The 21,825-nt window shown below is 40.8% G+C and overlaps 1 protein-coding gene across 2 annotated transcripts in view; it reads right to left on the minus strand.

Moving 5' to 3' along the window:
- The window catches only part of ERBB4 (erb-b2 receptor tyrosine kinase 4), a 1,213,483-nt gene extending 1,192,671 nt beyond the window's left edge, over window positions 1-20,812 (minus strand). For both annotated transcript variants that reach the window (XM_089672264.1, XM_089672254.1), the window contains exon 1: window positions 20,461-20,812. In XM_089672264.1, coding sequence (XP_089528390.1) covers window positions 20,461-20,563 — 103 coding nt within the window. In that variant the 5' untranslated portion in view covers window positions 20,564-20,812. The remainder of the gene's footprint in view (window positions 1-20,460) is intronic.
- Window positions 20,813-21,825: the final 1,013 nt, after the last annotated feature.

Below are 21,825 nucleotides of genomic sequence, written 5' to 3' on the forward strand. Positions count from 1 at the left end.
TGTTGTATAATCATGCATAGTTTTTTGTGTTACCTGAAGTTAAGTCTCTCACTTCTGATTTCACATTGTAGGGCCTGGCAGTGTCATTTGTAATCAAGGTTTATTTGATAAAGCACCGTAGAGAGCAAAGATAAACCGCAAAGTTCTACAACCCAGAGCAACCAAGAAAATGTGTTTTTTCCAGTTATACCAGTGAAAAACAAATTCAGATTGTCCACATTATTCTTTGCCTTATTCAATAAGTCTACTTGTTTAGTTCTGTCAGTATTGAGTGGCAAGACCCCAGAAGTCCACCAGCTTAATGGCACCATTCTGTAAGAGCTTATCTGACCCTAGCTCATAGAGAGGAACAGACATTTACCTGTTTATGCAGTCGCTATTATTAAAGCTCATCTCTGGGCAAAAAAAAAAAAAAGTTTTCCTATGCTTTTGTCTAGGGGAGAGGAGTAAGGACATATACTTGCCTAATCATCTGATTTTCCTAGCACAAGACCAGTTCCTGTGGCTACTTCCCTCACAAGGTTTAGCGGTCTTGTACGGTGGACTGTTCCTGATGCCATCAAGCCCAGAGCAGGCACTATAGACCAGGAACATACCACCTCTGGATCGTGGGAGGAGCGCATTTTTCCAGCGGAACAAAGGATCGGGTAAGTATGAACTTTCTCTCCACCCCTAGCCCAACTGCATGGGAAAACTTTTTAATTGCCTGGAGCTGGGCTTTAAATTGCATCTATGCTTTCAAATAAAAATCCAATATATAATAATTGATTTACTTTCCATTTGTTGCACCTTAGATTATTTAAACAGAATGATCTGCAAGTTGCAAAACTAAGGCATAGAACAATCCCGCTGGACCCACTTCCTATAATGCTGTGATACAAACTTTCCTATCCCCTTCCAAGATGTCCAGATGTGTCACCTATTGCAGGCAGCTTTTCACTTGAACTACAATAGTCCTCCAGCTGTTGTGAAACTACAAGTCCCATTATGCCTCTGCCACTGGGAGTCATGCTTGTAACTGTCAGCCTTGCATTGCCTCAAGGGACTTGTCTGTAGTCTGGCAACGGTTGGAAGGCCACCAGTTTGACACCCGTGATCCAGATGTTTGGTGGTGCTGAAGATAATGTCGGTCAGGAAACACACTGTGGACTGGAACACTTCTTTTTTATTACATCATCAAAGGTTGCTGGGCACAAGGTAAAGTGGGATCTGTAGTTTTCGTATGTCATGTGTTCATTATGTGAAGCGCAACAAATGCACGCAGGGGACTATAGGAAGCAGGAATAATAGACAGTCAAAAACCAGGACACAAACCTGTCCTGAAGAGGCATTTTTGGAACAAAGGACATCTTTTATGTAACATATACCTAGCATTTCAATTCCTCCTATAGTCCTGATATAAAAACTGAAACGTTGATGATTTGACTTTAGATCTCCTGGTTCTCATTACACTGAGATATCATTAGTTCATCACTTGTTTTTGTACCTTTTGGTGACTGATGTTCTAATTCCTTGTTCTGCTTTGTAAAGTTGCTGCAAGATGATGTTCTGGTGAAAAGATGTCTCTTTACACATATTGGCTCATTATGATACACGGGAAATAAAATTGTTAGTGATCACAGCAGCTAAACTTGTTATTATTGTACCCTTAGCTTATTAAAAAAGTAGAAAATATTTTCCTATTATCCTCATTGCCCTGTATCTTCTGAAAATAAATACACTAGGAAGCAAAGCGCAACAACACAGATCATATTCACAGTATGAATAGTAAACTGTTACTGGTGACTACAGTAAGCTAAAATAGACATGTAATGGAGTTGAGCCTGGAATTGGATTTGGTGTTCTCAGAGGGAATGTTAAGAGGATTGAAGTGTGCAGAAGGAGAAAGTGTACCAATAAGTTTCTTGGAGAGGGCAGCGCTACGACCATAGCAGGATAAATAGGAGCCAAAAAGACATGACAGAATGCAAAAATGGCAAAGCCTTTCAAAGAATATTCAGACAAAGGAGGAAAAAAATAATATTCTGGGTTTATAAATAAAGCGATTGATCTTGACAGCAGTGGCATATAGACAGAGGTCACAGAAGACTGCTGTAACAAGACTAAGGGCTCGCTTACACAAGTTGCAGTCAGGCACATATTCTTTAACGCATCACAAACGCACACAAAGTAAAATGTTTTCCAATCACCCTAGTGAAGTTCCAGTGCTCTAAAAAAAGGACAGAGGCATGCATCGCTTCACAAAGGAACTACATAAATGCGAGGGGAAAATACTAAGTATGGAGTTTTGTAGTAAAGAAAAAAAATGCAAGTAAACATGTACGCTAAACACAGGGATTGCAGTATAAATGTGCCCTAAAGAAAAGGGTTTCATGCTGTAACAACCACTACTAACTAATAACTACTAACTTTTTCATCTCTCCTAAATTGTAGGCTCTAATGAGCAGGGCCCTCTGTTTCCTCTTGTGCCAAATTGTATTGTAACTGTTATGTCTACCTTCATTTTGTAAAGCGCTGCGCAAACTGTTGGCGCTGTATAAATCCTGTATAATAATAATAACCTTCCCTATTCATGCAATACAGAATGCACTAACCAGCTTGATGCTCCTTTTCTTCCCTGTAACTCTTTTCTCTAGAGAATGTTGTAGCAATTTTAGGAGGAAGAAAATCTTACTCAAATGAAGGGACCTAGGACAGTAATTAAAATACGAGGGTTCTTCAAAAAGTTTCCACACTTTTTTTTAACCAGTTGCCGACCGCAGATAGCTGAATGATGGCTACACTGCGGCCGGCCAGTTCTGGGAGGGCGTCATATGACGTCCTCCCAGAACGCACTTGATCTCCGTGATCGTTGTGTCCTAAGGACACAGCTGATCATGTGATGTGGTAAAAGGCCAATCACAGCGGCCTTTTACCACGTGATCAGCCGTGTTCAATGACACGCTGATCGCAGGGAAATGCGATTGCCGGTTCTCGGCTGCACTTTCCTCACGCTGTCAGATCATGAGGAAAGTACTGCTGAGAACCGGCAGTTGTTAGAGCAGGGATCGGCACCGATCATCAGGGCACTGATGATCAGTGCCCTGATGATCGGTGCCCAGCAGTGCCACCCACCAGTTCCGCCCACTTGTGCCCGGCAGTGCACCCACCTGTGCCCAGCAGTGCAACCACCTGTGCCCAGCAGTGCCCACCAGTGCCACCCAGCAGTACCACACGCCTGTGCCCAGCAGTGCCATCCAGAAGTGTCACCTACCTGTGCCCAGCAGTGCCACCCACCTGGGCCCACCAGTGCCACCCACCAGTGTCCATCAGTGCAGCCCAGCAGTGCTGCCAAACAGTGTCACCAGTCAGTGCCCAGCAGTTGTGCCAGTCAGTGCCCAGCGGTTGTGCCAGTCAGTGCCCAGCAGTTTCGCCAGTCAATGCCTAACAGTGCTGCCAGTCAATACCTAGCAGTGCCGCCAGTCAGTGCCCAGCAGTGATGCCAGTCAGTGCCACCTATCATTGCTGTCTATCAGTACCCATCATCAGTGCCGCCTATCAGTGCCACCTATCAGTGCTGCCTATCTGTGCCACCTCATTAGTGCTGCCTATCACTGCCCATCAGTGCTGCCTATCAGTGCCCATCCGTGCTGCCTCATCAACTCACATCAGTGAAGGAGAAAAATTACCTGTTTGCAAAATTTTATAATAGAAACAAGGAAACTTTTTTTTTGCAATTTTTTTGTTTATAGCGCAAAACGTAAAACACCCAGCGATGATAAATACCACCAAAAGAAAGCTCTATTTGTGAGAAAAAAAATTATAAAAATTTCATATGGGTACAATCTTGCATAACCGCGCAATTGTCAATCAAAATGCGACAGCACTGAAAGCTGAAAATTGGCCTGGTAAAGAAGGGGGTATAAGTGCCCGGTAGGCAAGTGGTAAATTGACACTGTTTCTGTTATGAAGGTCGGCACATGTTTCGTTCATGAAGAAGCGGAATCACCAAGAAACGCGTATACCGAGTTAGATATTAAATGTCGGCTTTTCACTGTATACTGTTATTATTAGAAATTGGAAGATACTGCTCTATGTTTTAAATGTTGAGAGATATTTTTATATAGTTTTGTAAACTAAGAGTTTTTAACTGTTATTGACTTGGTTCTCTTATCACTAAATTTTCCTGAGGAACATATATAAAGTCCTTTAGATGTTCGGTTGTTTCTCTACAGTTCACAATTGGGATGATGCCCCCCTAGGGATTTATTTTACTGATAGTTTCACTTTGTATTGATCCCATTTATACACATTTCTATATCTGAACTAAATCCTCCTTCTTTTCATGTATCACACACTCCCCTTCCATGACACTGCAGCTCACGTGATAGTGGTAAACAAAGCAAATAGAGAAGATGAATCTCCCTAACTGGGGCACAGACAGCAACAACCGACAGGCGTTCTAATCCCTCTCCACGCTATCCAAAACTAAAAAAAAAGTTTTGCCTTTAGTTATACTTTAACTGGCAGGATCAACAGGTATTTGGGGACTAGTGCAGCACATACGTTATTTTTTTTTTCATAGTGAGAGGCTATAGTTCCAATTTCCCCAGCGTGGATACAGATAGCTTTAAGAAACCATTAGAAGATCTAACCCTTTCTCATGCACTCAGTTATCTTATTTGCCATGTTACCACTGCAGAGATCTCCCCTCACTTCATGTCTAAATGACCAATGTCACTAGGACAGAATACAAGGACTACTAAATAGGGTATAGAAAGGGTTTTTATCCTCTTCCACACAATTGCACAAAGCTGAAAAGAAGCTTTAAAGTGTTACTAAACCCACAACAATAAAATCAGTCTGTATATGCAGTAAAGCATGCTTGTTATACTCACTCAACCTAAGGGGTTATTCCTCTGCATTGTGTAAAAAGGCTGTATGATCCTTTCTTCTCTCTGCCCCTCCTCTTGTTGAAATGACCACCTGATACAGACTGAATCTTTAGTCACATGCACATGCTCGATTTGGTGTGTATTGCTAGAGAGGTTTTTTTTTTCTTGGGAGAGTGCATGTGATCAGCACAGGGCCAATCAGCACTGTCTAGACAGAAAGTCTGAGGTTTCACATCCTCCTAGAGCAGAAAGAAAACTCCCCCTACAAGCTTTAACCAGTGCTCTGCTGAAGTCACAAGATTGCTCTAACTGCTGATGAGAAAAGGTATTTAGCAGTTTATATTTACTAAAATAATTGCATTTCCCTGTTCTGTGTACTGCGGGAGACCAGCTATGGTGAATGCAGGGTCCTGGGTTTAGTAACAATTTACCTGGAGATTACTTTTATTTTTACAAGGGGAAAGAATGCATGTGCTTAGCCTTTTCCTTGATGGCCAGTTCACATCAGAAGCAGTCCAGTGCATTTTGTTGCATCAAAAACACATGGGCAGTAGGTTATATGGGTTCCAATGGCATAGTTCACACCTTTGCAGCGCATTCCAGTGCAGTAAAAAAGATTTAAATATGCTGCATTTTTTATAACTGAACTGTATTGAAACACATCAAAACACAACAAAAATGCAGGGGAACGCACTGGAATACATTAAAAATGCACCGGAATACAATTCAGAAAAAAAAAAAAAGGAAATCTTGGAGAAAAACAAGAGAGGAAAAAAAGCAATGGAATACACTGGAAATGCATGAAAAGCACATTGGAATGCATCAAAAATGCATTCGGACTGCGTTTGTCTGTGTTGTGAACAGGGCCTTGTGAAACGTACAAACTGTAGCCTGAAGACGTAGCATAGCTGTCTGATAATGAAGAAGAGATGTAGGTTAGATGGATTGCCAGATCTACATATTTGTATGGGTCATGGTTTACACAGTTCTAATGAGGAGATTAAAGATGTTCTATGTGTAGGTTTTAAAATGTTGAGGAAACTGCATAGGGTCCAAATTTTTGTATTAAAGCCGAACTCCCAGCTAAATACCCCCTTCCAGACAGCAAAGAGAGGTATTCAACCTCCAATGCAACAACAGCAAAGTTTGGTCAAGAACACACCCCCAGCCTGCTGATTGGTCAGCAGCATTTTGGATTGGTCAGCAGCATACTGATGAGCCATCACTACTCATTTCTCCTGTTAGTATGTACCCTGTCAGACCACGCACACTGAAGTGGAGCCTGATTGGCTCATTGTACTGCCCCTCCTGGGAATCTGATAACAAGGAACATTCAGGTATTTATATTAACTGAATCAAAAACGATGTGTAATTATTTACACAAATACACAGTAGGATTATGGACCATAGAAAAAAACGAAAGGAACTAGTAATATTATAATTAAGACCCTGCATGAGTTCTACCATGCAGAGTTTTGCTAGAACTGAAAACCTATATTATCTGCTTGTGTCCTGTGCAGTGTTCCCAGCTTATGAATTTGTTATTTTTTCCTATAATTTTCTGTTGCTGGTCACTAAAAATGTTAAATTATACAGTATTAAAAACTGCATTAAAGATTAACCAGTCTGCTTATTAATAAACAATACAAACATGAGTTAAAGATGTTAGAGAGACATCATTTCAAAAACAAGGAAAATAAAGTAGGGCACCTCTAGTACCTTGATTAATCAAACAAAATTAAATTCTCTGCCTGCAATTGTCTAAATCTGTGTCTATGCAAATACTTGCAGGTCAGGTGAGCCGCATGCTTTGCATAATGACAATCAACTCTTTCTGTGTAGAAACAGCTCTGTAAATATCAACCAAGAAGCATGTTTAAAGAAATGATCTGTATAGGGATTGGGAAAATAACAACTCTACAATAGAAAACTACAAATGGCAGAATACCCATCAGTCCACAAGTTTCCCCTGTATGATTTGTATTCAGATCAGTCAGTGAGATTCATTTTTAATTAGAGAATAATAATCTAGCACAATTGAATGTGAACTTGTGGCTCGCCTTAACATCCAAGGTGACCCTAGGTCCATAGAGCAGGCACCTGCTTTCATCCTGGGATTATCTTCAGGGTGCCCAGGTATCCCAACTCTATTGTGTAAATATTGAACACATCTTCCTTATTCAATCCCAGACATACCCCGTATTGGCCACTCATGGCATTTGATAGCCTATAGCAGGGGTCTCCAAACCTTCTAAACAAAGGGCCAGTTTACTGTCCTTCAGGCTTTAGAGGAGATGGACTGTGGCCAGTGAGAGTAGAAAATGTCCTGGCATCAGTGGGAGTGAACAATGCCCTATTTTTGGTATTAGAGGAATAGCATCCCATCGTCAGTGGCAGTAGGATGAACTGAGTTTCATCATTGATGTCAGTGGGAGGAATATTGCTCCATTGTTGGTGTCAGTGGGAGCAATAGTACCGTACTGTTGGTGTTAGTGGGAGAAATTGTGTCCCAACGTTGGTGTCAGTGGGAGAAATTGTGTGCCATTGTTAATTTCAGTGAGAGGAATAGTGCCCCAGGGGCTGGATAAAGGCACACAAAGGGCCGCAGTTTGGAGACAACTGGCCTAAAGGAATGAACAGCTTTCAATCATAGGAAAAGGGAACACATTTGTGTTGAGTGATCTGATGGTTAGCATCCCCACCACCTCAATTGCATTGATAATGGTGGTAAGTGGGGTACACACTATCAGAAAATCAGAGCAACGAATATCTGATTTTCCACACAAGTGCGTACCATGATATAACCAAGCATGGTAGTAAAGCGGAGCTTCACCCAAAAGGGGAAGTTCCGCTTTAGAGCTTTCCCCCCCCTCCTCTTCCCCAAATGGCACTTTTTTGGTGGGATACCCGATTTTGACAGGTACTCAGTCGTACTTCCACTCTGACCACATAGGCGATCGGAAGCAGAAGTTCTCCTCCCCCTCTCCGCAGTCTTCTGTGACACGTGACAGATCCCAGAAGCCTTCAGGATCATTCATAATGCGCAGCGCATCTCGCGCATGCGTAGTGAACACCTGGCTGTGAAGCAACAAACTGTCACAGCCGGGTGCCCACAGTTGAGATGCCAGTGTTGGGGACAGAAGAAGGGAATGGACAGCTCGAATGAACACATCGCTGGATCCTGGGACAGATGAGTGTCTGTTTATTAAAAGTCAGCAGCTACAGTTTTTGTAGCTGTTGACTTTTAATAAACACAAAAATGGCTGGAGCTCCATTTTAATTTGTACGAAAATTTTCGAATGACAAAGGCAAAAGTTCTTTTTTGTGAAGATTTCTATGTTCGTTGACACCTTCTTCCAGGTCATTCTATGCTTCTGATCATGGATGTTTTTTTTTCTTTTCGATTATTACCATATAATTACTGTACATATTAAGCAAAAATCAGATGTTGTATTCATGTACCATAAAACTTTTCTAGCTTGCAGCTCAGTGTTTTTCATCTGAACAGCCAGAATCGGCTGTCGAAAGCACTATACTAATGATCAGATAATCAACCGATCATTCCTCGTATGGAATTTTGATTTTCTTATAGTGTGTACCCAGTAATATAATCTAACAACTGCATTTTTATTTGGTTCCCATATCCTCAAGGAGTACGAATAACCCTTGTTAAGAATCCCTGCTAACTACCGGTAAAAAGTCAGGGAATAGGCACACAGCACTTGAATAGTTCTGGTCACCTACTTGGTACTCCTGGGACAATAAAAAAACTGCTCAGCAAACACATTTCACAGGTAATTGCAAAAGTAGGTGCCCTATTAGTGTGGTGCAATTCCTTTGGACCATACATTCAATATATACAATAAAAATGCATCCATCTAGTGACAGATGCATTGTAAATGCACACATTGAATACATTAATTGCATACATTAGTTTCTGTTGAAAAAATGAACAAGCAATGTGTAATGATAGAAGAACCAAAGCAGTCTATGTACAATAAACACATCGGCATAACCACAATTTTAGCTATCTAAAAATCCAGCTGAATGCAAACTAATAGTTTTGCCTTATTTAGTACCTCCTGCCAGAAATATATGAAAATTTCATCCCTTTAATCACTGAGGGGTATAAGGAAAAAGCCTAAAGGTATTACAGATTCTGCTGAGGGGAGATTTGGCCTTGGGAGACAGAGAAGACGGATCTACTACTTCTCAGATCAATGCACAGAATTCTCAGTTTGAAATACATGTAAAGGATGGGGATTTGCCTACACAAGCAACCACACAGGAAAAAAAGAGAAGAAGATGGGCATCCTGGATTGGTAACTGATTGTGATAACTGAAGTTGCTGAAGGAGCAGGTAGCATGTTGGGATGTCATGGTAATTAGCTGATTAAACTGCTAGATTTAACATTTGTGCTGAAATTTTAATGCGCAAGGCATAAGGCTTTTTCTGTGTGTGTTTTGAATCAGGGAACAATCCATTAGTCATACCTAAGTAGCAAGACATTTGAATGCTTAAATCCCTTCAACTTTATTTGAACATCTTTAACAAAAAACTACATAATGCACATTTGAAGAAGTTGAAATCAAAATTTAAAAACATATCCAACTTGTAATCACAGACTGAGATGAAAGAAAAAAGAATTCTGATCTAAGCAAAACGTTTCCATAATTTCTAAAGTTATGGAGATCCTAAAAAATAAAGTTTCTGAAACTGTGTCTGCCGTGTTCAGCGGTCAGTCCGTGGGTTTAGTGGTTCTCAGTCCCAGGTGGTCACTCATTGGGTTCAGTGGCATTTGGTTTCTATGTCCATTGTTAGGCTGTTCAATCATTGGATAGAGAGAAAACAGGTGGGGCACACACCTAGTGCATTATCCAAGGTTTATTGTAGGAATGAAATAATAAAAACAATAAAAACATACTCACAGACGAAGCATGTATCTAAAAAGCATAGAAAAATGACAATGGCCACAACGGCGGACAAGGTGTTCTCACTGTCACTGCGGTCAAATTCTGACGCGTTTCGGGGACGAATCCCTTTCCTCAGAGCTGATGACCAACCTCTGATGCTGATGTATGATGTATGGACAGAAAGAGCCTCGCTGTTGATGCCTCAATCATTATTCATATGTCTAAATGTGGTCCCTGTGTCCTATAATTGTTGAGGTTTCAATCAATGAGCAAAATGGTACAGTAGGTCTCGTAACTTGACAGATCTTCCTTCTTTAGATGGTACACGAGAGCTGTCAAATATGGTTGCAGTCCCCTTTAATGGACTTCAAGGGGGTGTTGACAGAAATTACTTGACCAATTATCTGGTCTAAGGTGTGGCTGCTGGGATGTCACTGTGTTTATGACCGTGTCCCAGATACTGTTTTCTATACGTATTAATATCTATGAATACAAACATGTTACAATCTGATAACTTGTATATTATTGATCAGCATGCAATTACCTTTGCAATGGAAAAAAATATGACAGGTTTTGGGTCCCCAGTTCACCTAGGAGAGGAATTGGGCTGGTTCTGCTCCCAATACTCCTAGTGTAGCGGCGTTTGGGCTCAAAATGCTACCAATTAACTGATGAATGCAAATATGACCATATTCTGGCTGTACTGTTATTGTTTCAACAGTTATGAAATACACTGGAGTTATTGATTCTACTAGGGAAGAGAGACAGAAATATGTATTGGTAAAGGCTCCAGCTAAGGTATTTTAGATTGGGGGGCTCTAGCAAAATATCTGGTTTGTTTTTCTGACTGCTCAAGCTTGTGAGTCTGATGGTTTTACAAGGGTCCTAAACTGAAGTGTGGATTCAGGCAATAGGTGTGTGAGGGTCTGCATGTGTCCTCTAAGGGAACTGATAAGAATATTATGGTATGCAGCCTAAAGCTTGTAGAGTGTATCGAATGCCTTCCTGGGGAGATTTACAGGCAATCACTGTTGTTAATATGTTTCCTTATTGTTACAAACTGTCATGGCTGTTTGAGGACATCGGAACAATATGGTCACCCGTTTGGGAGGCTCAGTACGTTTCACCATTACAGCATCTGGTGTTTTTGTCTTCCTCTAAATGCTCCTTCATGTTAGCCTATGTATCCATACACACATAGGAGTTTACAAAAATGTAGGCAGAAAAAATGCTTGACGCGTGTAACCGTATCTTAACATGCATTAACCCTAAGCACGTTAAGCACTTGAGCATTCATTTATTTCAATAGCCAGCATAAATAATGATTCTGGCCATTTAAATAAATTAACGCCCAAGTGGTTGACACCCCTAAATGGTGCTAGATGTGTTTATATGCGTCAATTGTTTTTTCTGCCAAAACTTTGCTGCCAGGAGGAAAGACATTTAGGAGAGCTGGGCATACACCCTGTGTAGATTAGGCCAACCTCTTTTAACCTGCTCTCTGAACGACAAGAGTTGTGTTATTTCCCAAAGGCATGTGTTTTGCATTATGGCCTAATGAAAAAAGAAGAAAGGGAATGGCTGAGTGCTGAAGCAACAGGCCAGATAAGGGACAACTGAACACAAGAAATGGCCAGGTATTCCATTCACCATAGCTAGCTGCTTCCCAGTTTTTGCGGGTCACTGAATAAATTATAAACCATAGAAACGTTAATAATCCCTTTAGTCACCTTTTTTATTGGTTGGACGCTCAAAAAATGATAATGATTATTATGATAATAAGCAGATTTCATTTGTTTTGCCACAATATATACATTATCTGCCTGTACATGATCATATTTGGTAATCAGCCAGAAAACAAAGACTATTACAATAAACAGTTCAGCATTTGAAGAAACTTTTTTATTTAGTTCACAACACTATTCAATATGGTCGTAATGGAGTGAGCAATCAAGCAACATCTGCAGAGCTCGGACAGGACATTAGAAATAATAGAAATTTAGTCTCTGAAGCCTGGATTGCCGCTAATGCGCATTTAAAATGACCGTAAACAGGAGCCCCAAAATGATGTGAGTTATGTAAGTGACCACACATAGGCTCTAATTGTGTTAGCTTTCATGAAATGTTATTGGGGTTATTATACATAGTAAATCATTATGTCATAATCATCAATTTTTAAAACACTCATAATAGTAGTTATTTATTCCCTTGTATTAACGATACCTATAGCAACTATCTGGTCAGGCCTCATAGACAACAAGAGTTCCTATTAAAAAAGCCTGAATTCACTTTGATAACAAAACTATACACAAAGCAGAAACCATGCTGTATTGTTGATAAACTGAAAAGCTTGATAGCTTTCAGTCTTTCAGCTCCTCTTATATTCCGTAGAGAGCCAACATTTAGATACTTGGGGTAAAGCTGTTAAATGCTGAGACACAAAGCCATAAATTAAAGAGGTTTACCGATAAATCCAATGCCATTCTCAGTGGGATAATAATTAAATATAGTTGGTTTTATATGCGCAGTAAAGAGATTCTAACACCTCCACACTGGGTTACATTAATAGTAAATATTTTATACATTTCCTTTAAAATTTAAAACATTTGTATCATAATAAGCTGCATTTGTGGTATAAATAAGGGAATAGTAATTTTTGCCTGGAAATTAATATTTATACCTAAAACGTAAATATCCTAAAATAACAGCAAGTCCCCCCACTATTTCCATTGTTGTTCTTTTCCCTACATTTTCAGTATTTCCAAGCTGGTGGTCCTGCCTGTAGCTCAACTTCCTGTCTTAGGGTGACAACCCTCCCTGAGCATCTCTAAGATGAAAGTACTGCTTGCAGTGCAGACTGCTGACCTGACTGAATACATGTACAGCTTCAATATGGCCCAACCCCACTGGCTCCCATTGACAGTAGCTACTGGTGTGCGTATTGGCTGCATTTTTTTTTCAGTGAGGCAGTTACATTATTAACAGGAAACATGCACCCATATTAAAGGCACAGGTGCACAAAGCGATCAGATGAAATGAGACAAACATGCATGTAGAAGGAAAAATGGTAAGTTTACTAGATAGCAAAAAAAAAAAAAGAAGAAAAACCAGCAATCTACCTTAACTACCTTAATCTACCTTAACCTATTTAATCAAACATACATTTTTTTTGAGGTAGGGTTTAGTTATACTTTAACCAATTACCAAATATACCTGAAGTCATTTGTAGACCGTAGCTACTACAAATGGGCAAATCTCTTTATCTGAAGGCCTAATCGCCTGCTTTTCTTGGCATAAATTGATTGGTGTTCCAGCCAACTTAGCCTGCAGGTTAAAGACCTTCCAGTAGAAAGCTATAAACCACTCACTGGTGCTTTCACCATACCTGAGAATATCTGGAAACTCCCACGCGGATGATTTGCGTACTCTTTGTAATATAGTAACATGTCAGCAGCAGGTAAAATACACCACACATAATTGTTTAATATAAATGAATACAATGTTATAACACATATAATAAGACATTTTTTTTTCTATTAAGCAAACAAAATAAAAATCTTTAAAAAAAAAAAATCAAAATCTAAGTACATGTAAAGGCTGCGAAGGGCAATTTTAGACTGCCTGATCACACAACTGAAATCTCTAAGGAGCAAGCTTTCTTTTTTATTTTAATCACATGAGATTTTTCAACATTTCTTTACAACTCTGATCAAGACTACAGTTGCATAATATTGAAATGGTATCATGTCACGTACACTTTCTGCTTTTAATCGCCTCGAATAGGCTAAACAATTAATTTCAAATTCATGAGATTGCGCTATGATTTTCTACTCTGTTTTGTACTACTTCTGCAAAACTAATCTCATGTGATTAATCTAAGAACAATTGCCCCCTGCTGACAACTACACTAGTTATTGCTTCTATAGACAATTTTTATAATCTCAGAGATTAAAGATCTCCCGTCAAGACAGATGCATCTCCTTTCATTAGTGCAGGCTGAAATAGGACCAAAAGCAGTCATGCTGATACAAAATAACCTAAAAGACACTCCTTTTTCTGCCAGGTGGGCTGGTAGGATGAGCAATGCACACTGGTTAGCAACATCAAAGAGTATACAACTCAATAGAACTCCAAAGAAATACCTCAATTAGGAATTCTACTTTAATTGCTGGCTTCTATTTTTCAATAAAATGTGTGTGTGTGGGGGGGAGGATATACCATCCTTTTACAAAAAAAAAAAAAAAATTGCATCGCAAAAAATGTGTCACCTCCCCTCTGAACACTGAGCGTGTCTATTAATGCAAGAAGCAGATTGTCTTCCCTCGTTCCTTAATTTGTTTCATCTAAAAGCAATTCACTCAACATCTTGTCGCCCTCTGGCAGCATGGTTTGCTTATCTGCACTTAATTTCTCATTTGGACCAAAACAAACTCTTTATAGCAGTCTGCTAACTGGAAGGGAGGGGGCAGACACTGTGCAAGCCAGGGCAATACCCAAACAAAACAAATGGCCACATGAATTCCTTCCTCTCCAGTTAATAAAGTGTTAAAATCAATATATAAAGGCAAATGACCAGGGTAGCGATTACATTTTTAATAAACATCCTCTGAATTCTCTACAAATAATGGACACGACCAGTCCCTTAGTACAGGTCTCAACCAATTTTGTCAATAAATAAAAAATCATTTTGAAATCCTAGAAATAAATATATTTTCTGGTCCAAATTTTATATGTGTTTAATTTTAAAATGTTATCAGTACAACAGTCAAATGCAATTTTTTAAAGATTACGCGTTTACTGAATAAGACCCATTTTAGGTGTAGACAATACAATGGTCCCTTTTGTTTCATGCCCCTTCTGAATAATTCCTTGCTGTTTGTTTCTAGAAAGGAGACAACTCTGAAACGGCCTCCCAAGTATGAAGAATTATGCGTTCCTTCTTCGTGCACAATAACAGCTACAAAACCCTGTCTTACATGATGACAAAAGTGTATTATTCACTGCTTGTGTTACCTGTCACCGGACTATAATGAAACAACGTCAAATCTCAGTGTGTTTTCAGCAGTGAAATTTCCAGTTTTCTTTAGTGGTGGTGAAGGATAAAACAAAAACAAAGAAAAAGAATGCAAAAACAAAGGCCATTTTTTATTATTATCGTTTTTGTAGAATATTATTCAGCAAAGTTAGAGGGATGGAGCTCAAAATAAATTGCACTTTTTCTTTAATATAATGAATAAAAATAAAGCATCATACAGTATGCATACACCCAAATGCATGTTTATATGCATACGTACATAGATAGACAAACCTTTCCTTTATAAATATATAACCCTTCTCCTGAAATGTAATGTAGGCACCTATAGTACTAGATAGATAGATAGATAGATAGATAGATAGATAGATAGATAGATAGATAGATAGATAGATAGATAGATAGATAGATACATTGATCTTGATTTAGTAAATAAATATATATGGCATGTTTCTTTTATTTAACATGTAATAGTAATAATCCACCCTAGCTAAAGATTAAAAATAAGTGAAGCCATATATCAGAAGAGCTGGTATTCAAAGAAAGTAAGGAAGAAGGCAATATGCATGTCATTGATGACCCATTATTATAATGATCATTTCAATGCTTCACCTTCAGTGCTGTGACAGATGATGGGCACAAATGGGAAAGCAGACTACCTATGTTAGATATTCCCTTTACTTGGGTATATAAATATTGCATAAGATCATACAAAATGATGTTCTCAAACCGTGGACATGCATAAAGTTGATCAAACAACTATAAAGGGAAAAAACAAAACAAGCTTGCATTATGTGTAAGTACAAAATAAAGAGCATATTCCATAAAGGACTGAGCAGAATTTTCTTGTCAGACCTAAAAGAATAAATACATCTCCACAGGGCAGGCCTCATAGATATTCCTATCAGCCACACAGGCATGTCAGGATTCAACTGTCAGAGAGTCAACAAGAATATATTTTGCTTTCTGACTTAATTACATGCGTTAACCCCTTAGCTGCTGCGCACGTTGCCTTAACGCTTCAGACGCGGCTAGTGGTTCCAGATGGGGAATCTGGCTGAAACATCCAACCCGTTTTGGAGTCTTTGCTCTCCTGCAATCTGTGCCAGTGACTAATCGTACACAATATTTGCAAAACAAAGAATGATAAGAGAGTATTAGTAGAAGCACATACTGTAGAACATATTTATACTCTTGCTTGAAAGATTGATTGGCTCCTAGAAGTGTCAAGCTTGTAGTTCTCATCCAAGAAACAAAATTATATCAGGAGAATTGGCATTATTCAGCAATGGATCAACTTTGCCAGCAACAAAAAGATGTCGGCGCTTGCCATACATCAAAATTATGGGTCAGATTTATAGAATTTACTTGGAGCAATGAGTTTCATGTAGATATAGGTGCTAAAGATATGTTATATTCTGGCTATGCAGCATGGGAAACCTCATTCTACACCATGGCCTTAACAAGACAAAAAAAAGGGCTCACAAAGGAAAGGGCTCTTGAGATTACAAATGAAGAAACTGTAAGGTCATGTGTCAAGAGGCAGCGTTCTTTGCTGCAGCACAATGATAGACCTCAGAGGTCATAAACTGCAGCCTGAATGAAGATCCATCCTTACGGTGCTGAACCCATGATGTCATGCAGGGCTGGCTCTGGGGATTAAAGAGTTAAAAGGCCAGATAAGAGCAAAGGTACAGCACAGGTTATGTACCGTGTTGGCTATGCACATTTCCAGTTCTAAATGGTAGAGTCATACAAGGTCCTACATTCAACCTCTTGAAATAAGCTTCACCCCCTGCCTACGCATTGGATGGTCCTTTCTTCCACTCACCAAGAAATGAAAAAGTAAAAAAAAAAATGTTACTAGAAAACAGGCAATCATATCCCTACAGATCACCTCTATAGATCAAGCATAGTACTTGTAGTAAAAGGCTCCGGGTAGCAGATTTAAAGAGTAATCTGTAGACCAAAAGCCATGCAAAAAGCATGGTGTATATAATACTGTGTGTACACATGACACATCTCATTAAAGCAAAATAAACTAGTAAGACTTATCTGGCCAGCCCCTGTGCAAATAAACAGAGGAGGTAGAAGGGAAGGAGGCCAATGGCAGTTGGATTTGGGTTGCTGGCAAGAAGTGTGTAACTTGGCTGCAGAATGAAGGAAGGAGCTGGACTACGAATACACCTGCACCTTGCTGAACTCTTTCACATTTGTTTTTTTAAAGGCACGCTGTTTAACTCCAGTCACATAACAAAACATGGACATACTGTACAGTGATATATAACGATGCATAAATCAAATTTATTGCATGGTAATAATTTACAGGATACCTCATCTGCATTATAGATTTCATAATAAAAACAATACATCTATATACATCTAGATTTCACTCTAAGTGCAAGCACAACAGTCCAGTAATTGCATATTTAATGTAAACTACACAGCGCTGCCTGCGTAGTAAATTGCAGAGCACTTTAGAAGTCAGATGGGACGGCTAAAGAAGGAACAGATTTACTAAATCATCGCTGAATGAGAAGTTATTGCTAAAAATAAACAAAATGGCTTTAGATCTGACAAAATATTATACAAACATTTGCTTATTTATGTAAACGTTGACTTGTGCAAGCAAAGGATCATTTAATTAGAAGTACTCTGCTTACGGTGACCATACACGGTTGTCCGATCAGAAATACAGATTGATAGATTATCTGTCTGATCAGAAGATCGAAGAGATTGTTTGATGCGACATACACTTCTATTGAATTATCTACTTTCCTGCAGTTAGATTTACCGTCCAGACCGATCAGAATAATTTTGAATAAATCAATTGGTTTTGCTTGAAATTGATCGATGGCACAGTATGTGTCCTTTCAAGAATTCATAGATCCAATCATATGAGAAATTGTTTGATCAGATCATTACGTGTATGGCCACCATTAGCTTAAGCATAATAAACTACAGATCACAAGCAATGAGATCAATCCATCAGAGAACAAATGCCTACAATCATGCTATAAATGTCAGAACGTCATATAGGAAGGGATAACTCCTACACTCCTCGTGCTTGCATGATCACAGACACAAGTGAGAACTCTCATGAGCCAGTCAAACAGGCATGACCAGAAGTGGAGAAAATGATATGCACACACTGAGACAAGGAAGAGGAATGAATAGCAGTCCATAGCACAGCACTGCCTGTCATCACCCTCTGATAACCCACCTGTACAGGAATAGATGTACTCATAACACACAACACAACACTAAGGGCTAATCAGGGATTTTCTTTCAAAAACTTGGCTCATTGGGAAACATGCCCCCAACCCTCATTCCCGCTGTCATTCCAATAGTGTACAATGAAGCTTGTTTAATGGAATTAGTGAATTTCTATAAAAGGGTGTTGTGGGATTAACCAAAGGATGGTGTCACTACTTGGGTGGTAGATGTGACAAGCTCTTCTACACTGTTTCAGCTTAATGCCTTCTGTTAGGAACCATTCTCATGATGACAATAGTCCAGCAACAGATACACATGTGTTTTCCAAGATCAACCAAGACTCATCTAGTATGCTGTCAGCAGTCCCTTCCTATGTCCCCATCCAAAGCAGAGCTCACTCTCCATGGCTGTCATTCCATGTCATATGATACAGGGAATTACAGATTTTATAGAAATAGGGAGTTGTGGGATTAGCCACCTTGTGATTATTTTGCTGCTTGGGTGGTATATGTGCCAGGATCTGCCATAAGAGTTTGTATATCCAATGCTAGGGTCCATTTGCAGCATTTATTTCCCTAAACTGTCCAAGACTCATCTACTATGGTGTCAGAAGTCCCTTTCTATGTCACCATTTATCAGCAGAGCTCGCTCCCTATGGCTGTCATTCCAGAAGTCTATAATATAGAGAATGACAGGTTTATAGAAGTATGGAGCTGTAGGATTAGCCACCTTGTGATTATTTTGCTACTTGGGTGGTAGATGTGCCAGGCTCTGCTATAGGAGTTTGTATGTCCAATGTTAGGGACAATCTCCACCATGTATTTCCCTAGACTGTCCAAGACTCATCTACTATAGTGTCAGAAGTCCCTTTCTATGTCACCATTTATCAGCAGAGCTCGCTCCCTATGGCTGTCATTCCAGGAGTCTATAATACAGAGAATGACAGGTTTATAGAAGTATGGAGCTGTAGGATTAGCCACCTAGTGATTATTTTGCTACTTGGGTGGTAGATGTGCCAGGCTCTGCTATAGGAGTTTGTATGTCCAATGCTAGGGACCATTCGCAGCATTTATTTCCCTAAACTGTCCAAGACTCATCTACTATGGTGTCAGAAGTCCCTTTCTATGTCACCATTTATCAGCAGAGCTTGTTCCCTATGGCTGTCGTTCCAGAAGTCTATATTACAGAGAATGACAGGTTTATAGGAGTATGGAGCTGTGGGATTAACCACCTAGTGATTATTTTGCTACGTGGGTGGTAGATGTGCCAGGCTCTAGTACTTTGTATGTCCAATGTTAGGGACAATCTCCACCATGCATTTCCCTAGACTGTCCAAGACTCATCTAGCATGGTGACAGCAGTTCCTTCCTATGTCCCCATTCATTAGCAGAGCTTACTCTACATGGCTGTCATTCCAAGACTGGGAATGCAGATTTATAGAAATCGGGAACTGTGGGATTAACCACGTTGAGATTATTTTACTGCTTGGGTGGTAGATGTGCCAGGGTCTGCGATAAGAGTTTGTATGTCCAATGTTAGGGGCCATCTCTAGCATGCATTTCCCAGGACTGTCCAAGACTCATCTAGTATGGTGTCAGCAGTTCTTTCCTAGGTCCCCATCCATCATCTCCCCATGGCTGTCATTCCAAGAGTCTATGATACAGGGAATTAAGAGATTTTCTGTAGAAATACGGAGCTGTGGGACTAGCCACTTTGTGATTATTGTTCTACTTGTGTGGTGGATGTGCCAGGCTCTGTTATAGGAGTTTGTAAAGGCTATTGTTGAAGACCATCTCCTGCATGTACTTCCCAGGACTGTCCAAGGCTCATCTATTATGCTGTCAGCAGTCCCTCTCTGCACTGAGATCAAGGTCCTCCAGGCATGCACCCTCTACCGATGGTTGAATGAGACCATCTACAGAGCTGGCAGCCAGCGCAGGCTGGACGTGACTGTACATACAGCTCTAAGCAGCACCAGGTCAGTATACTGTCAGATCATCTGGACAAACCAGGCATAGTGAGGGAAATAGTCTGCACACCTAACTCCCTCCACTCTGGATCTCCTGGAATCCATTAACCCACTCATGCCACACCATAGCAGCCTGTTCAGGGGGTGCAGGGACAGTGTGACACATCCATGGAGTGTGGGTCTAATAGACAGGGTGGGGGATGTTTGTAGTGACTGGAGTTGTGTTCTGATGACACAGCCTGAGATCAGAGGGCTCCTGGGGAAAGCTGTGGCTTGGCATCTACAGGACATCATCTACCCATGGAGGTCATCATCCCTGGTGACAACGTATCTAAAAGTTGCTGTGATAGGACACGTGGGATGAGTGCAGCAGATCTGATGAGGGCTGTGTAGGGATCGCACTCTCCTGGAGGGAATCACACACACAAACAGCTCTGCACATCTCTGCCACTTACCTGATTGACTGCAAACTGCTTGAAGTGTGCCCAGAGCCCACAGAGCGCCCATCCATCCGAGGTAGACAGTCCTCCCACCAGCTCCACACATGCTGCAGGTCATCTCAGATCCTCTCCACAATTACATGTCCCAGGGGCATATTCCTCCCTCCCAAATGTCAGGCTGGAAGCCGGCTTCCTTCCCCGCTCACAGGAAAGTTGTCCCCAGCCGAGTGGCGGAGTGTGCTCCTTCCCTCTCCCGATCCCGAGCTTTCCTCCCCGGATCCCGGCGATCTGTCAGTCTATGTCCGGGCTGTGCACACTGCAGGCTGCCTGCTGCCATACAATCATATGGGGAGCCGTACGGGCAGCGGAGAGCTGCCACACACGGCCCGCCCACCCCGGACCCGGGACCGCCCCCTCGCGCTGGAGAACGCCAGCTGATTGGCCGAGACGCTCCCACTGAACTTGAAATCCTCATGCAGGTTGCACCTGTCACTCCTGACTGTTCCAGACGGGACAGCACCGGTCCGGGGAGGGAGCGCTGGACGTCAGCTCTGCCATCTCCCCAGGAAGGCTAAACCGGGCAGAGGAAGGGCGAGCGCCGTCATCAATATGATAGACCCAACCTGGCGTGCGGACGGATCTCTGTGAAATAGTTGTATCATGTTGAATCCGGAGAGGGGGAAACCTCAGCAGGGAGTCAACATCAGGCACTGATCGCCAGGGGCCACCTAACTTACTTTCTCTCTCTCTCTCTCTCTCTCTCTCTCTCTCTCTCTCTCTCTCTCTCTCTCTCTCTCTCTCTCTCTCTCTCTCTCTCTCTCTCTCTCTCTCTCTCTCTCTCTCTCTCTCTCTCGGTCATCTGACCACTAAGTCTGTTGCTTGTGCTTAAGAAGTGTGAGTTGGAGTAAATCTGCTAGTGCTAGTTCATATTATCACATAGCTACAGGATTTTGACATCACATTTTTCACACTATTTTGCCAGACAGAGAAGCATTATTCGTCACTCCAGAGAACACATCTTCACTGCTCTAGAGTCCAGTGGCAGCATGCTTTACACCACTGCAACCGACGCTTTGCATTGCACTTGGTGATGTAAGGCTTGGATGCAGCTGCTCAGCCAAGTTCTCTACACACTTGTACTAATCTGAAGTCCACATGAAGTTTGGAGGTCTTTAGCTATTGACTCTGCAGACAGTTGGCGACTTATGCTCACTGTGTGCTTCGGCATGCGCTGACCTTGCTCTGTCATTTTACATGTCCTACCACTTGGTGGCTGAATTGCTGTTTTGTCCATGTTTCCAGTTGCTTCCACTTTGTTATAATACCACTAACAGTTGACCATGCAATATTTAGTAATGATATATATATATATAATATGTA

The sequence above is a fragment of the Staurois parvus genome, unplaced genomic scaffold (assembly GCF_062004578.1).
Source record: "Staurois parvus isolate SC_StPar_1 unplaced genomic scaffold, SC_StPar_1.0 ptg000011l, whole genome shotgun sequence".
Taxonomy (NCBI): domain Eukaryota; kingdom Metazoa; phylum Chordata; class Amphibia; order Anura; family Ranidae; genus Staurois; species Staurois parvus.